General features: G+C 36.8%; 4 protein-coding genes across 7 annotated transcripts in view; 3 read left to right on the forward strand and 1 right to left on the reverse strand.

Moving 5' to 3' along the window:
• The first annotated feature begins 255 nt into the window (after window positions 1–255).
• On the forward strand, window positions 256–4,107 carry LOC145933507 (uncharacterized). 2 transcript variants are annotated; one of them, XR_014424876.1, is made up of 7 exons: window positions 256–576; window positions 756–916; window positions 1,232–1,391; window positions 1,472–2,050; window positions 2,158–2,448; window positions 2,541–2,870; window positions 3,068–4,107. XR_014424876.1 is itself a non-coding variant. In XM_083033249.1 (7 exons), exons 1-7 carry the CDS (start codon window positions 519–521, stop codon window positions 3,104–3,106), a joined length of 1,497 nt encoding a protein of 498 aa, XP_082889375.1. In that variant the 5' UTR covers window positions 258–518; the 3' UTR covers window positions 3,107–4,106. The 2 variants fall into 2 exon arrangements, 1 of the variants encoding a protein (XP_082889375.1); XM_083033249.1 differs by having other exon boundaries at window positions 258–576; window positions 2,541–2,749; window positions 3,068–4,106.
• A 632-nt stretch (window positions 4,108–4,739) lies between these two features.
• On the forward strand, window positions 4,740–8,772 carry Ipla2-via (calcium-independent phospholipase A2 VIA). 2 transcript variants are annotated; one of them, XM_083032870.1, is made up of 4 exons: window positions 4,740–4,960; window positions 5,955–6,045; window positions 6,228–8,358; window positions 8,745–8,772. In XM_083032870.1, exons 1-3 carry the CDS (start codon window positions 4,740–4,742, stop codon window positions 8,310–8,312), a joined length of 2,397 nt encoding a protein of 798 aa, XP_082888996.1. In that variant the 3' UTR covers window positions 8,313–8,358; window positions 8,745–8,772. The 2 variants fall into 2 exon arrangements, with proteins under 2 accessions (XP_082888996.1, XP_082888995.1); XM_083032869.1 differs by lacking the exon at window positions 8,745–8,772 and having other exon boundaries at window positions 6,228–8,718.
• An 874-nt stretch (window positions 8,773–9,646) lies between these two features.
• LOC145933296 (uncharacterized) lies at window positions 9,647–19,391 on the reverse strand. Its single transcript, XM_083032873.1, has 4 exons — window positions 17,867–19,391; window positions 13,352–13,529; window positions 11,139–11,226; window positions 9,647–10,327 (listed from the first exon to the last, which is right to left on the reverse strand). The coding sequence occupies exons 1-4, from the start codon at window positions 17,982–17,984 to the stop codon at window positions 9,647–9,649; spliced, it is 1,065 nt and encodes a 354-aa protein (XP_082888999.1). The 5' UTR covers window positions 17,985–19,391.
• LOC145933294 (transcription factor Sox-9-A) overlaps window positions 10,258–20,070 on the forward strand; it is a 28,276-nt gene continuing 18,463 nt past the window's right edge. For both annotated transcript variants that reach the window (XM_083032871.1, XM_083032872.1), the window contains exon 1: window positions 10,258–10,338. The gene's annotated coding sequence lies outside the window, so the exon portion shown is untranslated. The remainder of the gene's footprint in view (window positions 10,339–20,070) is intronic.

Consider the following 20,070-nt stretch of genomic DNA (forward strand, 5'->3'; position numbering starts at 1 on the left):
TAATCATTTTTATCTATCTTAGATAAGATCATTGTTTAGAAAAACGTTGGTATTATCGATAGATTCAATATTCAGTTGGCACTAATCGTTATTGTTGGCAGACATGACATACGCTCTTTTTGACGCTACTTTCGCTTCGAAGTGCTCGATGGACTGATCTGGGCAGCGATTATGTATCTATTCGGAAACGTTTCCGATCGGAATAATTTTGTTTTTCGTCATTTTCCTATTATAAACATTCATATTAGGAATTTATCTGAATGTTCATAATAGGAAAATAAGGAAAAACAAAATTATTCCGCTCGGAAACGTTTCCGAATAGATACATATAACAGCGGCCCCGGGCGAAGAATTTTGTACTCGGAAGCAAAAGTAGCGTCAAGTGGAACGTACCTATAAATCACAGGCAAAATGGCGATTTAGTGAAAAGCCGTCAAGGATTGTTGTCGATGTTCTCGACGAACGTCAAAGTAATTTGAAAAGAATCGCGAATGTGACGCGTTCTAATAACGTACAGAATGCAAACAGCGCGTTTCTATTGCCATCTCGTTTGGGGTGTTTGGTGTTTCTTACAAGGTAATAACGCGTGACAAATTAAAGAAGCTACTTAAGGAACATCTTTCTATTCTATCACCGTTACATGCATATTTTTCTCATTCTTTATACTTTTGCGTTGTTTTCTTTTCTTGCTTATCATTGCATATAATTGTGATAAGCTAGCACGTATCGCTTTACAGTTTTTAATCACTTTGCAGTTACTGCCAAGGACTATGTCCAACTGTCACACGATGGACCAGCTATTTTGGGTGCCACAATCTCTTTCAGAGCGGATTTGTTCACGGAAGATAACACGCGACCATATGGGACCTACAAATATAAATGGACCGATAATTCATTGATGAACCGTGAATATGAGGTTGTAATATAATGTATATTCATATTTGATAATCAAGTTGCTCGAAACTTCAAATTGTCAAGCTATTTTATCTAATCTTTGACGTAGAAGATTGTTAAAATTGGGGGAAATATTAACATTTTGATCACATTTAAATTTATATATTTATTGCAAATATAATATATATAATACGTATTATAAATTATATAATATATTCTCTCTAGTTATTGATTTAATTATTACTGTTATTTTTATTTATATTTTAATATCAATATTTTTCTGTTATTTTTAGAAGAGTTATTAATTTTATCAATTTTATATATTATTACTTTTTAGACCGAAAGTACATCAAACACAACAACATTTTGGAATGTAAGTTATCCACGGGAAAGTAACACTCCTGGAACCTACATGGTAGGAATAGAAGTCAGCTATCATACTTGGGGAATTATATGGATGTTTGACACAAGTGCTCGTATTGAGTTTGAAATTTCTGGTAAACTTTGTTAAAACATTTCTTTTGCTACTTTTTTTTTTAAACGTATTATTTATACTTATTAACTGTTTTAATTTCAGAGTATCTTAATGGTAATGTAACCATAAAACAAACTAATAAAACTATAGTAGGAGATTATATCTCTTCAGCAAATGAAACAAACCTACTGATAGATATACGTAAAGGAGATTATGACTTTATAAAACAGAAGGCAACAGCGATATCAAAGTATTGGTTTATCGATTGCAAGTATTATGGTCAAACGAATAATTTCGTTTTTGCGTATAATTTTACGACTCCTGGCATGACACACGAAATAGGAGCTTTGGTGATCGCTTCGTACAATCCAGCAACAACCACAACCGTTTTGCCACCTACAACTACGACCGTGCCTATTAATGTGACGACAGTCTCACCAAATGCTACTACGACAAATCCAAATGGAACTCGTATCACAGATGTAACAACAACTATGTTGCCAACAACTGTCGCAAGTGTAGATCCATCGATAAAGCCTACAACAGTTGTATCTCCGATCACTATAAGCACAATAGATGCTGCCAATATGTCTTTGCCTTACATTTGTTCGAATACTTCTCTCATTCCGCCGGATCCTAACAAAACGTACGGATACTTTTACAAGAAGATTCACGTTCGTGGTAAGATATGCAATTGATATTTTACACATTTTTTTGTAAATAAATTTATCTACAAATTAATATTAATATAATTTATAACTTATTTCTTTTTGAATAAATGTTTATAGCTCCTGTGTCAAACATCTCGGTGGAAGGTACAAACTGGATCCAACCATGGGATATGCTGTCTCTGAATGTAACTTGTAAGGGATCGGGGCCCTTTTCCAAGTGTCTTCAATTCCATCATGGAAAATATAATGCAACGGGGAACGAGACATGCAACATTGTAGAACAGTTGCACTCATGCAATTTCTCTATTCTCCATTATTTCCTCGAGCCCAGTGTCTATACAATATTGATCATATTGAACAACGAAGTCAGTAAACAAGTTTATCCATTAACAATAAACATTTACAAAGGTAAATTTCTATTTAAAAAATATCTAATAAGTATCGTCGTGTCTTAATTTGTTGTTGACACAATCGCACAATAATATAATACGTTTTTACAGTTACAACAAAACCGCAATTGTCGGTTATCGTAGTGCCAGTCTCTTGTTCGCTCGTTGCCGTGGTACTAATAGTATTCGGTGTGGCGTATTATATTCAAAGCAGAGCAAGATTTACGGTAGAAGTCGCGGACTTCGACTTTGGGCAAAGTAACCCAGAGATGGAATATAAAACGTTTACAGAACGTTTGCGTGACTCATTTAATAACACTGTAAGACCTGGAAGCGAACGGCTAAATATACGCTATTATGGCAGCATGAATCACTGAAAAGGCTATGCGAACTATGTGACTTCTCTATTGCCATCTAATTTTTCTATTACTTTCGAATGCAGTATGATCTATTTCTTTCCACTTTGTTTTTTCATTATTTTCTCTCAATTAGTCTTTATATTCGCTTATTTCAGATTTAATTTGACCAAATTCCAAATTAGAAGGGCCATGATTAAAACGGCCATGAAAATTTTTTTCACTTTTTGTCGAGAAATATTTATGCTAATTACGACTACTAACATAAATTGTTTATTACAGGGATACAAACCACTTAGCAATCCACAAACACTTCAGTGATGTATGCATAAACAAGAAGCAAGTTCAAAAAACGACGTTACTATAACAAACGTTTTCGCGAAGAGTGAGCGGAAACGAGGGATTCATCAGGCAACAAATATTCAACAAATTCAACGATATTAGTGAAAAGGTTCGTCGGATTTTGTTATTGCAATAATAGACGATATTAAGCGGTTTCGCTTAAGGATTGTGCGATACTGGTTAAAAAGAAAGAGAGAAATACAAGGTTGCGCAATTGTTCCAAACAATTTGCAAATGATCAAATTGAAAATTGTATATAGAGACAAGGAAGGAATGTATATATAGGCTGTGAATATAGTATGCAACAATGTATTAGAACCGCTCTCAATACGATAAATGAAGAATTTGATATTTTCTTAAGGTTGCAAAACGAAAATGATCAATTTATAGTCCTTTTTATGATTTACAATATGCTATTGATTACTAATGATCGTACCGGTTTCACATTATACGGAATATAATGGTAATGAGTAAATAATTCTATACTTGTTCTATAATTCTATACTTGTTAATTTATATATGTACACATGTGTATAGAAAAATTACTAATATATGAAAAGGCTTTATTGAGAGACAGAATTTTAGTCACACTCGTATTAAGAAATCTTTTTGTGTACAACGTGTTATGTTGTATTTAATATAATTTGTTATCAAGTAGATTTTTAAAAAGATTTTGGTCTAAATAGAGTCATTTTAGATTAAATTCAAGGAATAAAGTAGATTTTAGATGAAAATTTAAGAGATGGAATAACACGTCTATGCGAGATGTTAAGCTAGATGAATCGTTTAATTCCAGAAACATAATTATTACGTGATATTGTGTGACATAAGAGTATTTATCTATATCTTTAATAAAAAAAGAATGAAGTGTTAATGCGGGAATTGTTGCTTCCCGCATTATTGTCATTCGATCGATCGTTATAATATCGATACAATAGATCTGTCTTGTCGCAATGTGTAACACTTATTAAAAAATTATTGTAATATAATATTGTAATATTTTTTCATTAAAAATAGTTTTAACTATGAGATATAAAATATATAATTTACTAGAATTTTAATCTAGCATTGTAATTGATATAATAAGTTACAAAAATATGATTATAGAAATTTATATATATAGAAATTATTATATATTTTTTAATATGAATTTATGAATGTGACATGTAAAAATTTTCATAAAATGTTATATAATTTTTTTATATTTTTTTTTTACGAATGCATAGTTCATTATTGTGAGAAAGAGCATATAAGTGTGCATCTGATCGCAACAAGCAGCTGCACATAAGGACAACGGAAAATTTATTCCTCAACATTGGCAGCCCTGACTGCGGAACTTCATGTTTTCATCGTGCGAGGTCTTCATGGTCAATTCAACTGATAAGAAGAGTGTTGGACAACGTCAAACCCCTGCCTATACAAGGATGCGAGCCGGGTAAATAAAAGAGCAAGGTACATAGTACAAAAAGCTATATATATATGTCATGCCGCTTTTTTCCGGCACGATAAGTAACGCAAATTTGCGTAATACTTTTTCACGATAGTGGCCCGTGTCTCGTTCTATCGTTGCCAAACATCGTCGTCACGTCACTTCGTCGCAACCGTTAGCACCATGGCATGGCTAGGTACAATCGCGAATAATATGCTGCGAAAATTCTCGGATGTGCCGCCGAATGTCATTCAGGAAGTTCGACCGGAACAGTACACTAATCGACGTATACATTCACGCGAGGATGGCATCGTTCTCTACGGACCTGGGGAAAGTAAAAATCAAGATAAATACGAGATTGTGTTACACAGACCCTGCACGGAAACCTTGCATCTGGCGTATAGGTATACTTATCACCGTCGTTATTTCGTTAATGAAATATATACAGATTGATCCACATTTTAATTTATAAATCTTTCTATTTTGGAAATTATGTTGAGTTGAAAACCGTCCTTTTAGAGGATTGAAAACTTTGAGGAGAACGTTGCAATAAATTTGCTAAAGGAAGTCGTAAACAAAAATTTGAAAGTCAAATGCACTTTCTAAATTGCAATATAACTACTCTTTTATGGTAAAATTTAATAATTGAGAATACTAAAAAAATATATAAATATATGTATTAGGATATTTATATCATGCAACTAATCAAGTTTTCAAGATATACAATTTTTAATTCATGTAATATTGTTCCGCTGTGTGTCAAGTTTATTAGCGAAAACAAACTCAATATACAGAGAAGCAATAAATAAATAAACACGCAGATTGCTCTTAAGCAGATTATTTAAATTTTATTGTGTGAATGCTACTCATAGGCTATTGTAGTCATCTTAATACTTCAGTGAAAGGTAAATATACATGTCGTTGGTCAATCTCTTATCCTTACGTCAATGTTATTGATAAAAATTAATGAGATGGGTATTTGTAGAAATAGTAAATATAAAAAAATTAGTCATTCCATTTAGAAAGATGCATTTAACCTTTAAATTTCCTCGATGCCTCCGCTCTCAATAAGCTTTCTCTCAAAATTCTCAATTCTTCAAAAGAATATTTTTCAAATCAACATATAGTTTGAAATATAAATATTTATAAATTAAAGTAGATCATCTTGTATAATTAGATTATAAAAAATACTATAGTTATATGATTATATAAATAGTTTGTATAATTTATATATAATTATAATTAATAATTATATCTGTATATGAATTTGTTTACTGATAGCAGTATTTCTGCATTTTTCAACATATATGATTGGCTTTCTATAACATTATTTTCTTATTAACTTTTTGTGAGTGCTGAATACTTTTTAAACATTATTTTAAATGATTTTGTTTTCAGTTTGTTCCGATCTGAAACTCTGGAAGGTGGGGATGCACGATTCTTAATATATAAAGACAAAGTTCCTGTACTCGTACAAATAGTACGCGAGGTATGTTTTTTTTTATTTTAAACACGTTTATATTTACCTTTAAAAATGAATCTATTTAAGTACATCTTAAACAGAAACAAGTTTTGTTTTTAATATATCTCTACTGTACCTTTTAGATATAAATTAGAATATATTTGATAATTAGATAATTATATATTGATTTATACCATATTTTTTTTCAGATGTGCAATGTGGGGAAAATTCAAAAGCTCTGTGATACTTTGGTAGAACATCCGACTTGGACTCTGGCACATCTAGCGGCCTATTTCGCGCTCCACGATGCTTTCATGCATGCCATTGTCAACAGTCAGCTTAACAGCGGTGATTTGGAAACCGGAATTTCGCCCTTGCAAGTCGCCATACAGACCAACAACTTACGCACCGTCGAGATGCTAATAGCGGCGAAAAGCTCGCTGGAGCATCTGGATCATAACGCGAATACGGTCTACCATTACGCTGCTACGTCGACCAAGGAGATCATTCTCGCTCTGGGCTCGGGTCTTCCAAACAGCCTAAACAGTCGTAATAGCAACGGTCACACTCCCATCCATGTCGCGTGTCAGAATGATAAGCCCGAGTGTGTCAAAGCGCTCTTGCTAATCGGCGCCGATGTAAACATACCCGCCACCGAGGGACAGCCCTCCAGTCCCGGCTACGTCGGCGATTTTCTCCACGACAAACCGAACGTGCTTCACGCGGAGGACATGAAATTTGGCGGCACTCCATTACATTGGTCGCGTAGCCGGGAAGTGATCACGGCGTTGATCGACACCAACTGCGACATCGACGCGCTCAACTTTGACGGACGCACCGCGTTGCACGTGATGGTGATGCGCAAACGGCTGCCTTGCGTGGTTGCCTTGTTAAGCCATATGGCATCCGTTAACATTGTCGATAATGATGGTAACACACCGCTACATCTCGCAGTCGAGGCGGAGACTCCGGCTATCGTGCAGACGCTCATTGGCTTTGGCGCCGATAGCGACGCGCGGAATTGGAAGTCGGAAACATCCAGGCACAAGGCAAACATCGATACTACCGAGGGTAACAAGATAATCTATGTGCTGCACGCGGTAGGCGCGGAAAGATGCCCGGCGGAGATGACGGGCTGCCATCTTGGTTGCAAATACGGCGAAAATTATACCGGCATCGCGCCATCGGAACCACCGCATTACGTGCCGCGTACAATTCTCGATCAGATGCTGCACGTATCGAGCATGGAGAAGATGGCTGAACACGCACGTAATAAGCGAATCAAGGGCGGCAGACTGCTTTGTCTCGACGGCGGCGGTATTCGTGGACTGGTGCTCATACAGACGTTGTTGGAAATCGAGTCGGTGCTGCTAAAACCGGTGGTGCACTGCTTCGACTGGATCGCTGGAACTTCCACTGGCGGCATCCTGGCGCTCGGTCTTGCCGCGGGCAAGTCCTTACGGGAATGCCAGGCGCTCTACTTCCGCATCAAGGAAGATGCCTTCGTAGGCTCGCGACCCTATAGCAGCGAGGGCCTCGAGAGAGTGCTGAAGGAATGCCTCGGCACGTATACAGTCATGGCGAACATCGAGAAACCGAAGATAATGATCACGGGCGTGCTCGCCGACCGGAAGCCCGTGGATCTTCATTTGTTCCGTAACTACAAGTCGCCCAGTGCCCTGTTGAAAGTGCCGGAGAACACGATGTTCAAGTCGACGTTACCGCCGAAGGAACAACTTCTCTGGAAGGCGGCAAGAGCGACCGGAGCGGCGCCGTCATACTTTCGAGCGTTCGGCCGATTCCTGGATGGCGGTCTGATCGCTAATAATCCCACCTTGGACGCCATGACGGAGATTCACGAGTACAATCTGGCGCTGAAGGCCACCGATCGTGAAAAGGAGGCGATACCGCTGTCGCTGGTGGTTTCTATCGGCACAGGACTCGTGCCGACTACTGCTGCGCTGAACGAGATCGACGTTTACCGACCCGAGAGTCTCTGGGATACCGCCAAGCTCGCATTCGGTATCTCGGCATTAGGTACGCTGCTGGTGGATCAAGCGACGGCCAGTGATGGCCGGGTAGTCGATCGCGCCCGTACTTGGTGCTCCATGATCGGCGTACCGTACTACAGATTCAACCCGCAATTAACGGCGGACGTCGCCATGGATGAGAAGAGCGACGAGATCCTGGCGAACATGATTTGGACCGCGAAGGCGTTCATGCATGCGAATCGAGATCAAGTGAAAGAACTGGCAGCTATCATCGATCGCGATACTAATTTGGACAGTGACTAAGAAAGTGCTGCGTCGTCTCGTCGTGGAAAAGTACTTGGTTATAGAAGTATGTTGCATATGTCTGATATTATTATATCTCGAGGATTTACCGCTGGTTCGGTTAATAATTTATGTAATTTGTCTAGCAAATGTCTCATCACGTAGCATGTGTATTAGAGTCTATACTTTACTGTCGTCGATTTATCGACGAGTGTAATATATTACTTTTTTTTTTCCACACTCATAGGCAATGCAATTTGCGAGACGTTTGCATATAGACGTTCGCGTTTTTTTATGTCGATAGTCAATTAAATTTTTTTTTTTCTTAGCAATTCGGAATCTCAAAACGAAATATACACTTTAATATGCATATCATTTTTTATATAATTGATGAGTTCACTTGTAAATTCTGTGTTTAAATCTTTTAATATATTTTTTTTTATATAATTGCAGATAGTCTCGAAGAATATAAATGTTACATGTTAAGTCGTAAATTAGAAGATAATAGATCTAATTTATTTGCATTGGCACAGAGTTTACAAAGAAAAATAAATAAAAAGAGAGATTACAAAGCAATCGGATATATATATCTTATTTTATAGAATAAGTTTATCAATTTCGTCATTAAGTACAACACACTCGCTATCGTTTAAATACTTTACAGAAAATTTTGGTTACGCACACAATATTCGATTGATTTAAATCTCTGAAGATCGCTAATGAACGATTGTTTACGTTCAAAGTTTATAAAGTGGTAGGACAATATTCATATGCATTATATATCAAGACTCAAATGAGACATAATTTTCATCTCATCGCGATTCCTAGACCGAGGAATGACGCGATCTTGCCTTCATTATTTTCACAGAAACATTGTCCCAATTGATCTCTATGTATGTCCGTAAATTGTATTAGTAACTTCCTGTTCTCTCGGCTGATAATTATTTAATATTTATTTATTTAATTATTTAATATACGTTTGAGTTTTTTCTATCTTTTTTCAATGTCGATAGTCTAATAAAAATTAAATTTTTTTTTATAATTAGGCATCAAAACGAGATATACAATTTAATATACATATTATTTTTTATATAATTGATGAGTTTACTTGTAAATTTTGTATTTAAATCTTATAATTTCTTTTTTGTTGTTTAATTGCAGATAGTCTCGAAGAATATAAATGTTACATGTCAAGTCGCAAATTAAGAAGATAATAGATACTTTATTTGCATTGGCACAGAGTTTACAAAGAAAAATAAATAAAAAAAGAGATTACAAAGCGCCGCGCGAAGAGAAAGTCTAACTTTTCGACTGTATAAGAATAGCTTTGCATCACCTTCGATAGACTAGCGAGTCTATCGCGGTCCCATGTAATATGGTGGTTGCGTCATGGATGCCGCCGATATGTACGGATAAAAGGAAGGATGCGATGACACGTTCTGCGGCTGATAATCATTTTCCTCGCCGTGGACGGTATATCCCTCCGTGGGATAATATTGTCCGTGCACACAAGCATAAGGCGCCTTAACAGCGGCGGCGGCGGCGCTACTCATCTCCGCGGGATACTTCAGACCGTCCGGATATCCTTTAGTCTCCGGATATTTGGGCAGGTCGTAAGATTTGGCCTGCAGATCCGGGTACTTGGTGGTAACTGCTGGCTCGTGATGATGGTGATACTTGGTGCCGGTCATCTCGTGATGATACTTGGCGACCTCGTGACACTTTACCTCGGCGTAGCTCCTCGACGTCGTCTCGTACGTCGACTTGCCCAGATGATCGGCAGCGGGATATTTGGTGACCGTCTCGTTGACCCAGACCGGTCTGGCCAGGTCGTAGGCGCTGGACTTGGCCGGATCGTGATAGGTCGCTGGTCGCTCGTACGCTTTCACGCCAGCATCCGGATACAGACGGGCGTAAGTGCAGTCCGAGGAACCGACTGAGGAATCCAGGGAAGTACCCGGAGATGCGAGTCCACTTCGGTGTACGATGATACCCATCTGATCGTCCGACTTTGGCTTCCTCCGACGCGGCTGATACTATACGAAAGGTAACATATTCGTTGTATTTAAATCTTAAAATTTTCAATTCTTCACCGCAGTTATATTAAATTAAGAAATAAAAAATCAAATAAATTTCTTTTTCGCACTTGAAACTTTTTCTCTCCTGAGAAAAGTCATCTCCTTATGAAAAATCCCGATATGACTGCAGCGAAGGATCGTCTGAGAGAAATAAATGAATGAACGTAAAATTACACGAAAGATTTGCTCAGGAAAATTTTATTAATTATAAGAATTAAGCGCTGTTGTTTAATGATATCGCAAGAGCGGATAAAATTTTTATTATTGCTCTGATAAAACCGGTGAAAACTTTTTTTTTAACAATCTAAATTTCATCTAACGCGTTTCATCGCCGCCGCTCGACTTTCTCACTCGCATAGGGCGGCGACACGGATGGCTTCATCGGGGAATCCATTTCCTCTTCTCGTAAATCATCGCCGGCGCGGCGTGGCGGGATTTAAATCGCGGCTCCGGCGATCGGGCCTCGATTAAACTACTCGTGCGCTTTGAAAACGAATGCGTATTGCACGCGCTAATTCGTTTTGCTATCCCGCACGAATCAAGATCGATCTTGCGTAATTTCGTAACATGCGTGAAACATTTCTCATAATTTTTAATGGTACGCATACGCGTATGTATGTACATATTCCTATACGTATATACATATACATATTTGTATAGTATATATACGTATATACATACATTGTATATATTTTGTCGTCCTTTTATATTAACATGTTCATTCCCCATTATATCTCAATGCTAATTAATTTATTAATTAGTTAGCTACCTTGTAATGCGGATGCTGCTTTTTATGCGCGTTTCGCAGTCTCTCGGCTTCCTCGATAAATGGTTGTTTTTCACCATCACTCAAAATCCTGCGGCAAAAAATCATAATTTTCGACATAGCTGCTGATTAAAAAACATTTAAAAGTAATTATACTGAACGCGACTTTATTGAGTTTTATATAAAGACTAGAACAACACAAGCGCACGCTACACGCCTCGCTACATTCCTCGATAAAAGAGTTATATTTTTATATAAAGTTTGTTTAAACTTCATTAATATTTTTTGACACAAAAATCAGCTGATTAAAGTTTTAATTTGCTAATTCAATTTTAAAATAAAAATATGTTATAAAAATTAAAATAATAATGTTATAAATAATATGTATAATACTTTAAACTTGAATAATATTTTTTGCTGATAACTGTTAAAAAGTATTAATCGAGTTTAAAAAGTACTATAACATTTTATTTAAAACATAATATTTTATAATTTTTATTACATACTATTATTTTAAAATTTAATTAACAAATACGTATTAATCAGCTGATTTCTGTCAAAAAATATTAATAAAGCGTAAATTTTCTAATTAAATTTTAAAATAATAATAGGTTATAAAAATTAAAATAGTAATGTGTTGTAAATAATATGTTATAATGCCTTATGTCCGATTAATATTTTTTGGCAGAAATCAGCTGATAACTGTCAAAAGTATTAATCAAGTTTAAAAAATTACAACATATTATTTAAAACATATTACTTTAATTTTTATAACATATTCTTATTTTAAAAATTAATTAGCAAATTAACTCTTTAATCAGATGATTTCTGTCAAAAAATATTAATAAGGTGTTAATTTATTAATTAAATTTTAAAATAAAAATATGTTACAAAAATTAAAATAATAATATGTTTTAAATAATATGTGTGTTATAATTCCTTAAATTTGATTAATATTTTAGTTATCAGTTGATTTCTATCAAAAAATATTAATCGCAGATAAGGCATTATAACATATTATTTACAACATATTACTATTTAAAATTTTTTAACCTATTATTATTTAAAAATTTAATTAATAAATTAACGCTTTATTAATATTTATATGACAGAAATCAGATGATTAAAGCGTTAATTTGCTAATTAATTTTTAAAATAAGAATGTTATAAAAACTAAAATAACATGTTTTAAATAATATGTTATAATTCTTTAAACTCGATTAAAATTTTTGACAATTATCAGCTGATTTCTGTATCATTCTTTTTAATATAAAATCGAGGAATGGCGCGCGCGTAGCATTGTGTTGTTCTACTCCCTTTCTTAAAAAAGGCTGAAATTGATTCTCACAAATATTGTTATCTCTTTTTTGCGATGTTGATTAGCTGCCTTGATTTGCGTTGTGCGTTATATTCAGCATCGAGAGGCTGTCATCGCGAGGGTTAGCAATTTGACAGTTTGTCCAAAATAAAATAAAATAAAATAATATGTTTTAAATAATATGTTTTAATACTTTAAATTTGATTAATATTTTTGACAGTTATCAGCTGATTTCTGTCAAAAAATATTAATCACGGACAAAGTATTATAACTTATTATATTACTTACAAAATATTGTTACTTTAATTGTAATAATAGATTGTAAATAATATATGTTACAATACTTTATCCGCGATTAATATTTTTTGACAGAAATCAGCTGATAACTGTCAAAAACATTAATCGAATTTAAAGTATTATAATATATTATTTAAAACATACTATTATTTTATTTAAATTTATTTTGGACAAATTATCAAACTGCTAATCCTCGCGATGACAGCTGCTCGATGCTATGAATATAATGCACAACGCGAATCGAGACAGTCAATCAGCATCGCTGAAAAGCGACAACAATGTCAATAACATGTCTTTTTTAGAAAGGGGATTGTTGACATCGTTTTCTTTTTTTTCTGTGTGTGATATTTTATTAACGTTTTCATTAATGTTTACTGATAGGTTTTTTTATACTGAATATTTTTAGCATTGATAGTGTATCTTCATATTATCTGATATAATTGCTAGCCGCAAAACAATTTTCTCAAAACGAAAATAATTATTTAATACTTTGAAAGTACACGACTTTTCCTTATGCAAATTAATATTTAATTTCGATCAAAAAAAATATTCGATATCCGCTCGACACGTCTATATATTTATTTAGTCGAAGCTAGATTACCTCCACAATTTTCCCAGCGTCTTCGACAACTCGGCGTTGTGCAATTGCGGATACTGGTCGGCGAGTCTTCGCCTTGCTGCCTGCGCCCACACCATAAAAGCGTTCATGGGACGCTTCACGTGAGCGCTTCTTCGCCCGCCAGCGCGCGAAGTCACCGGAAGTAGCGTCCAATCGTAGCCTATAATATAAATGATAGGATTCATTAATCTTTATACAAAAATACTAAGACATATATATATCAACACGCATGCCAAAGAAAAAGAAAAAATTTTGTTCCTAGTCTGGTAATTAAAAAAATTTATCTATAACGCGAAACTCCAGCCTAGGCATCCTGGCATAGATTTTTAGTTTTCTCAGTGAAAAAAAACAGTGTCTCCTTCGAACAATAATTATAACATCAGTCATTAATCTGTGAGTACTCGAAAAAAAAATGAAAAAGAAATCATCTGCATATGTCGATTATTCGAATGTTAAATATCTTGGTTGATCGGAATTGAATATTGATTCTTCGTACAAGAGAAAAGTCATTTTTTAACTTTTAAAGTATTGAATAGTTTTCGTTGCGGTATACAATTATATTTTTCGTATCATATTTTACATTAAAAAAATTTAATGAAATCTTAGAATGTATTAGATATGACATATGTCAATAGACATGATATTGAAATTTATCACAAAGTAACTTTACGCTTTTTTTTATGATCGTACAGTCGAAATGTTAAATGACATAAGTGCTTCGAATTACTGAAAATTCCGCATCGCTTAATAAGGATTCGGCTCCGGATGTATTCCTACATTTCATTTCGTGGGAAAAGAGCCCTATGAGCAAGCCGCGGTCGTAAAACTTTGTCTCCCTTTTGAACAAATGTATACCGACTTATGTAAATCTGTCCTGTCGCACTCTCACCGCGATCTCCTAAATCTTAATTCCTTGGCCCAAGAGCGGTTCCAGGGGAGGAAGATTTAGAAGAACGAGGAAGAGATAGAAATGTGCAGATGCGTAACTAGGAAGACTTGGAAAATTAATAGTACTCCATGTGCAAGATTGACGAAACTTACTGGCGATATAAATCCACCCCTCGATTTAAAGTGTTCTATTTTTATAGTGATATATATTTTATTTTTATGACCAAAGACCCTCTAGATCTACTCAGAATAGTAAAAAAAGAGTAGTCTTATGTGTTTGCATTAAAAATTTGTTATTTTATATAAATTATTCAAAATATCCGCGTGTACTCGAAAGTATTATCTATATAAATCAAGAGACAAATGTATATAATATTAATTTTCATTGTATCTTAAATCTTAATCTAACTATATCGCTGTCAAAAGATGACTTACAAAAAAATTCGTGTTTCTAATTGCCATTGATCGTTAGGGGGAGAATAGAGAGAAGGGAGGAGAGAGAGGGGTATGGGCGAGACCTCGGGAGGGACGATGCACGTGACGAAGTGTTAAGCCAGAGTTCGGAAAGCTGGTGGGAGCTAATTACCGTGGGTCCATGGTCCACTGGCGCGGCACTTGTGTCGGCGTCTTTAAGCGTCCGGGGGAGGTCCTTCGTCGACGCCTGCGCCGATAGCCGCGATGTCGAAATATAATTTTACACGGAAACGCGGAAGGGCTTTGCGGAGAACGCGACAGGAATAGAGAAAATTTCGCGCGAATCGGGCGAAACACGACCCTCCGTGATCAATTAGGCATGCAAAGAACATCGGACCCTTTTCTAGGGAGCAGTTTGTATAGTCGGATGTCCTTTGGGACCCAAATGATACACCGACATATAGAGGATTTAATTACAAAAATTAGAACAGCTAAAAAAAGTATTTTTTGTGCGTACTTTTTTTAGAATAACTTTATACGAAAAAGAAAGATATTTTTAAATAAAACATGAGAAGTAGGAACACTTTGTTATATGTTATGTAAAATAAGCTGGAGATTAGCCACGTAAAAAACCGAAGATTTATCTTTGAACAACAATGATGCACCTGTTATCATACAATTCAATCTTCGGCATCGAACATAGCTTGTATTCGGCGATTAAATAATAAATTCAGATAAATCGCAATTTGCCAAATCGCGTTTAATCTTAGATTATCCGCGCTCTTATCTGTTTCCGATTTGATTAATTACGCATAACGACCTGGCGAATCTGTGAATTGGCGGCGCACGCGAGTGACCGAGAAATTTTTCCAGGATTGTGAATGGCTTTTGAGTGGAGATCAGGGCCGTAGTTAGCGCATCCATGCCGAGCTACAATAGACGGGTTGTGTGGCCTGGTGAATGAACCGGTGTGCTCGGGCATGCCGGCCGTCAATGGCGACCTGTCGAGACTCTTGCTACATTAACTCCTTTACAAATCCGCCTGTTACAAATCCCCCTGGCCTTTAACGAGGCCCTCTTTAACGCTTCGACACCTTGTCCCGTCGATGTTTGACATTACGTAGCCCCGTCGCCACGTGCTCGACGATTCTCCGACTCGCATCGTCCGGTCTCGAGTAAAGATACACGAGAATTTATCTTTGTACGGGTACGATATTTAATACAGATCGGTGAAGTAAATTGTGTTCGCGGAATTAAATTAAAGACAATTAGACTTTAAACATTGAATAAGTTCTATACAAAAAATTCCACAGAATAAGAGAATGATATATACATTCATTTTACGATCGTGTATAGATGATATATCGAGGGCCACCTGTATTTTCATCGCATCGATATTTTGTAATGAAATGCGTATCGCTTAGCGCCGTTGGAGCAAATATTTACTCGCCGTAGACACGCAGACTTGTCTCTCTCTCTTCTTGAACGATAAACCATTTGGATTATACATTCCTGCGGTCGGCCTACGAGCATCTCGCGCGTGCCATCGGTTTTTCAACTTTGATCACCAAGGAATTCAAGTGTCCATCACTCCACTGTCGTCCTTGGCATAGTATTGCATCGTATAGATAAATATTTCTATTCGAATTTAACTTTAAATTAGAAACAAACCCGCGTGATTCGATAGTATACGATATTTTAAGAGTGGTTTATCGCCAGAACATATCAAAATAACAGAAAACTGAATTTATTGAAATTACACGCACAAAGAGAGAGAATTTAAGTAAATTTATGAAAGAGAATATTTAACGAGGGAGGTATACAAATAGTTTCGATGCATCTTGCATCTAGATTTCTCTAGAATATCCAGCCTAGAAGAGAGTGATGACATAGTCCGCGACTTTTCCTTGTAATCCACTGTACATCGACTAGACTTCATTAATCCTTGTAATTATATTCGCGTCGCGATTGTCTAATATTTAAACGCGGAGATAAAATTAGTCCGACTAGAGATATCATCCCTCCTGACGATTTCCACCTGTCTATCGTCGCCCGTACCGCTGGTCCCCGACGACGATGTACGTATCTCTGGCGAAACTTCGTCGTCGCGAAGACGTAAGTCTCGACGCGCTTCATAAATCACGTCTTGCGGTCCGCACGTATCGTTCCCTTCCCCTCTCCTTTTCTTCCGTCCGGCGATCTTTCAGATTTAATTCGGTACGAGCATAATTAGTGGCGGTGGCAGGCGGCGCGTTCGCCTCGTCTCGCTCTGTTCGCAGCACCTGCCGTGCTCTCGAATTTTCCTCGGAGGAATCGTCGTCGTCTCTCTTCGCGAAGCGATCTCCTCGGCTATATTTCTCCGGCTCGTCGTGATGACTCCGTCGCTTCGTCGTCTTTTTCTCTCCCTTCGAGTTCTACCCCTTTCTACACTCCTGCGAATATCGTCCGGATAAATCTGCGCGAGCGACCAAATGGAGAAAAGAGCGATGTGGCCGACGACGCGGGCTTTCAGCGCCAATTACCAGTATATGCCTTCCTTCCCCCCTCGCCCCCTTCCCTGCCTTTCCCTCTTAAACGACTCGATAAAGACGGCAATGGGTGAAAAAGAACGAACAGCGAATGGACGCGCGTGTCTCGCGTGCTATTTCGAGAAATTGATATTTTTCGTCGGCCAATTTTGATTTAAATGTCTCGTCAATGTGGTAAATCGCGTTCGAGATGTGCAAATTATTTTATAAATGTTTTTTAAATTTTTTTAACGTTTCTCTTTCTCTCTCTCTTCCTGCTTCCTCTCCTCGAGATAAAATAGTCTTTCTTGTAAAAGCTAATAATAATATTAATTAAAAAATCGTAATAATAAATCAAAGCTTGAGAGCAAGAACTCGCTTACATAAACATATCTTCAAGATATGCATTAATTTTCAGTCTGGCATCCACCATTTTTAAAGCTCTTCGTAATGTTTATTTTTATTTTTTACTATAAATTTCTTGTTTATAATTGATTGAAATTGTCGCTTTCTCCGAAATAAGAAAACACATAATTATGATATAAACTCGCTTTGCCTATTTTTTAAACACGATTCCGCTATATATTTATCTTGATTTTTATTCATCATTTTTTAAAATAGATATAGTATTATATATGATTATGCGTTTTTAATTGTATTATAAAATTAAAAAATTGTATATGCATACCTTGCAATAGCTTGCCCACAGCGTCGTCCAAAGAATTATTGCCGACGTGTTCGTTGCTCGATGAGCTGGCTTTACTTTCCATCGAAGACAAATCGTTATTATTGTGATGGACATCCATTTTTTTATTCTCGTTAAATTCACGATGCAAAACACTCTTTTCACTGACAATCAATGTTTACACAATCACTGAAAACTATAGATGTCAAAGATTCGCGAAAAAAGATGCTCTCAACATATAAATGTCGAAAGTGTCACTCAAATAATGTCACATAATCGATGATAAATAGAACGGCAAATTTCGTCGGGAAATTAAAACGCATCTCGTGGATTTTTTGTCACAGATAAGCGAGATTCTCGGTAAGAGATTTCCGTCGTAGGAAGAGAGAGATTCGATAATTAATCGAGGGTTATCAAGACGCAATTTAGCGGGTCGGATAGGTCACCGAATCTTCTTTATGGCTACTTAGCCGACCCTGCGCCGACCTTATCCGCATCGGATATTTTTTTATCTCGTTATTAAACCGATTCCTATGAACTCGTAGATCACCCGGAGATTCACTTCGTTATCGGCTCCGGGAAATATTAGACAGAAATCGATGCGACGATGCGATGCGTTGAGAGAAGAGGTACACTCTTCAGAACCCTTCGAACTATAGTTCCTCGACTTGTCTCTCATCGAACGATCCGTTCTCGAGTATACCGATTTTACGTTCTTCTCGTATTCCATATACGCGAGACGTCTCGAGGGCCAAATTGTACGGCACGTTATTTCGGGGTGCCAAATCGAACGGAAAAAGATTCGTCCTGGTCGACCTCGAGATCATCGAGTCGTGTCATAGTTAAAATTCACGACGTTTCGTTTGCCAGAAGAAGGTCCTAGTGTTATGGTTTTTTTCCTCTCTCTCCCTCGATTTCTCTCTTTCGTTATCGATTATCGAAAGTGGAAAATGTAAACTCTGTGACGCCGTGTGTCGTTCCTCATAGAATTCTAATCGCGTCATCGATAGATACGTAGATCGAGAGACGTAACGGCGCGGACAGCGGTACTGGCGAATCAGGTAAACTCCGATGGCCGACTGATCGGCCGAGAGGAGAGACGCGACGATGGACCCGATGGACTCAAGGAGGCGAAGGAACCGTCCGCACGGTTCAACCGCACAGGTTGGTCCACACGGGTGGAAGAGGCTGAGGCGAGACGAGACGAAACGCACACGTCTGGCACACGCACCAAAACCGTCAGGCGGATGGCAGACCATCCGCGGAGGCGGTTCCGTGGACCACCTACCTCTGGTGGGGGAGACACGTAGAATCTTCCTTTCTCTTCTTCATTCTCTTTCGTCTTCTCTCTTTCTCTTTCTCTTCTCGTCTTCTCGTCATCTCCTTTCGTCATTTCCTCGCCAAAGTCGATCCCTGTGTATATCCTGCATACGCGATCCTTTCTTGCATCCTTACGTTAGGACGATCGAATCTCTGATGTTCCTTCCGCGGAAAATTGCGAAACCGCCGCGCAATCTGAGATTTTAGAGATCATGAAGTCGGACTCGTAAATGTTTTTCCCTTTTCTCTATTTTGTTAGAAAATAAAAAAAAAGTTTGTGACATTTTGAAACTGAACTTCTCAAGACCAAATGTATTCTTTAAAAAAAATGAGATTCTCTTTGATTACTTCAAAGTGCATATTAGCGAGAAATATTAAAGCCCTCATAATTTTAAAATTATGAGTGATTGAGGAAAAAAATAGAGTCAAGAAACAGAGACGTTTTGCAAGATAAATTTCAATGAGCCAAGTAAATAATGAAGCTACATTTTTTTAAGTAACTTCAGATAGAGAGATAGTTTACTTATTTATGAAATTTTAATAAATTTAAGAGAGGCTTAAAATCATAAAGTTTATTGAAAAAAATATAATGTTGTTTATAAAAATATTTCTTGAATTTGTATATTAATTAGTAATAGTAATGTAGAGGATCTACAGATCCACACAGATAACATGCACACACATCCGGCTTATGATATTCATTTCGCGAGTTATTCGCGACGAAGCATCGACTAATTATCCTCCGTTTGTTGTCGCGTACATGTGCCTTGTACGTGAAAGGTCGCTGGAAAGTAGACCTAGGAATTTATTGATCGTGTCTGCGAATAAATGATTAATGACAAACACCCGCGAAAGATATATCGCGCACGCATTGAACACGACTAAAA

This window comes from Prenolepis imparis, unplaced genomic scaffold, assembly GCF_030444845.1.
Source record: "Prenolepis imparis isolate NDT839.2.m4 unplaced genomic scaffold, iyPreImpa1.0 SCAF_3, whole genome shotgun sequence".
Lineage (NCBI taxonomy): Eukaryota > Metazoa > Arthropoda > Insecta > Hymenoptera > Formicidae > Prenolepis > Prenolepis imparis.

Bases quoted from the DNA above. Each gene is read 5' to 3' on its own strand.
- LOC145933507 (XM_083033249.1), top strand. From the start codon at position 519: ATGCAAACAGCGCGTTTCTATTGCCATCTCGTTTGGGGTGTTTGGTGT. The intron at 577-755 runs GTAATAACGCGT...ATCACTTTGCAG, and splicing joins TGTTTGGTGTTTCTTACAAG to TTACTGCCAAGGACTATGTC. The intron at 1,392-1,471 runs GTAAACTTTGTT...TTTTAATTTCAG, and splicing joins TATTGAGTTTGAAATTTCTG to AGTATCTTAATGGTAATGTA.
- Ipla2-via (XM_083032870.1), top strand. From the start codon at position 4,740: ATGGCATGGCTAGGTACAATCGCGAATAATATGCTGCGAAAATTCTCG. The intron at 4,961-5,954 runs GTATACTTATCA...TTTTGTTTTCAG, and splicing joins ACCTTGCATCTGGCGTATAG to TTTGTTCCGATCTGAAACTC. The intron at 6,046-6,227 runs GTATGTTTTTTT...ATTTTTTTTCAG, and splicing joins TCGTACAAATAGTACGCGAG to ATGTGCAATGTGGGGAAAAT.
- LOC145933296 (XM_083032873.1), bottom strand. From the start codon at position 17,984: ATGGATGTCCATCACAATAATAACGATTTGTCTTCGATGGAAAGTAAA. The intron at 13,530-17,866 runs GTATGCATATAC...TTTATATTATAG, and splicing joins TGTGGGCAAGCTATTGCAAG to GCTACGATTGGACGCTACTT. The intron at 10,328-11,138 runs GTAGCTAACTAA...CCTTTCGTATAG, and splicing joins AGCAGCATCCGCATTACAAG to TATCAGCCGCGTCGGAGGAA.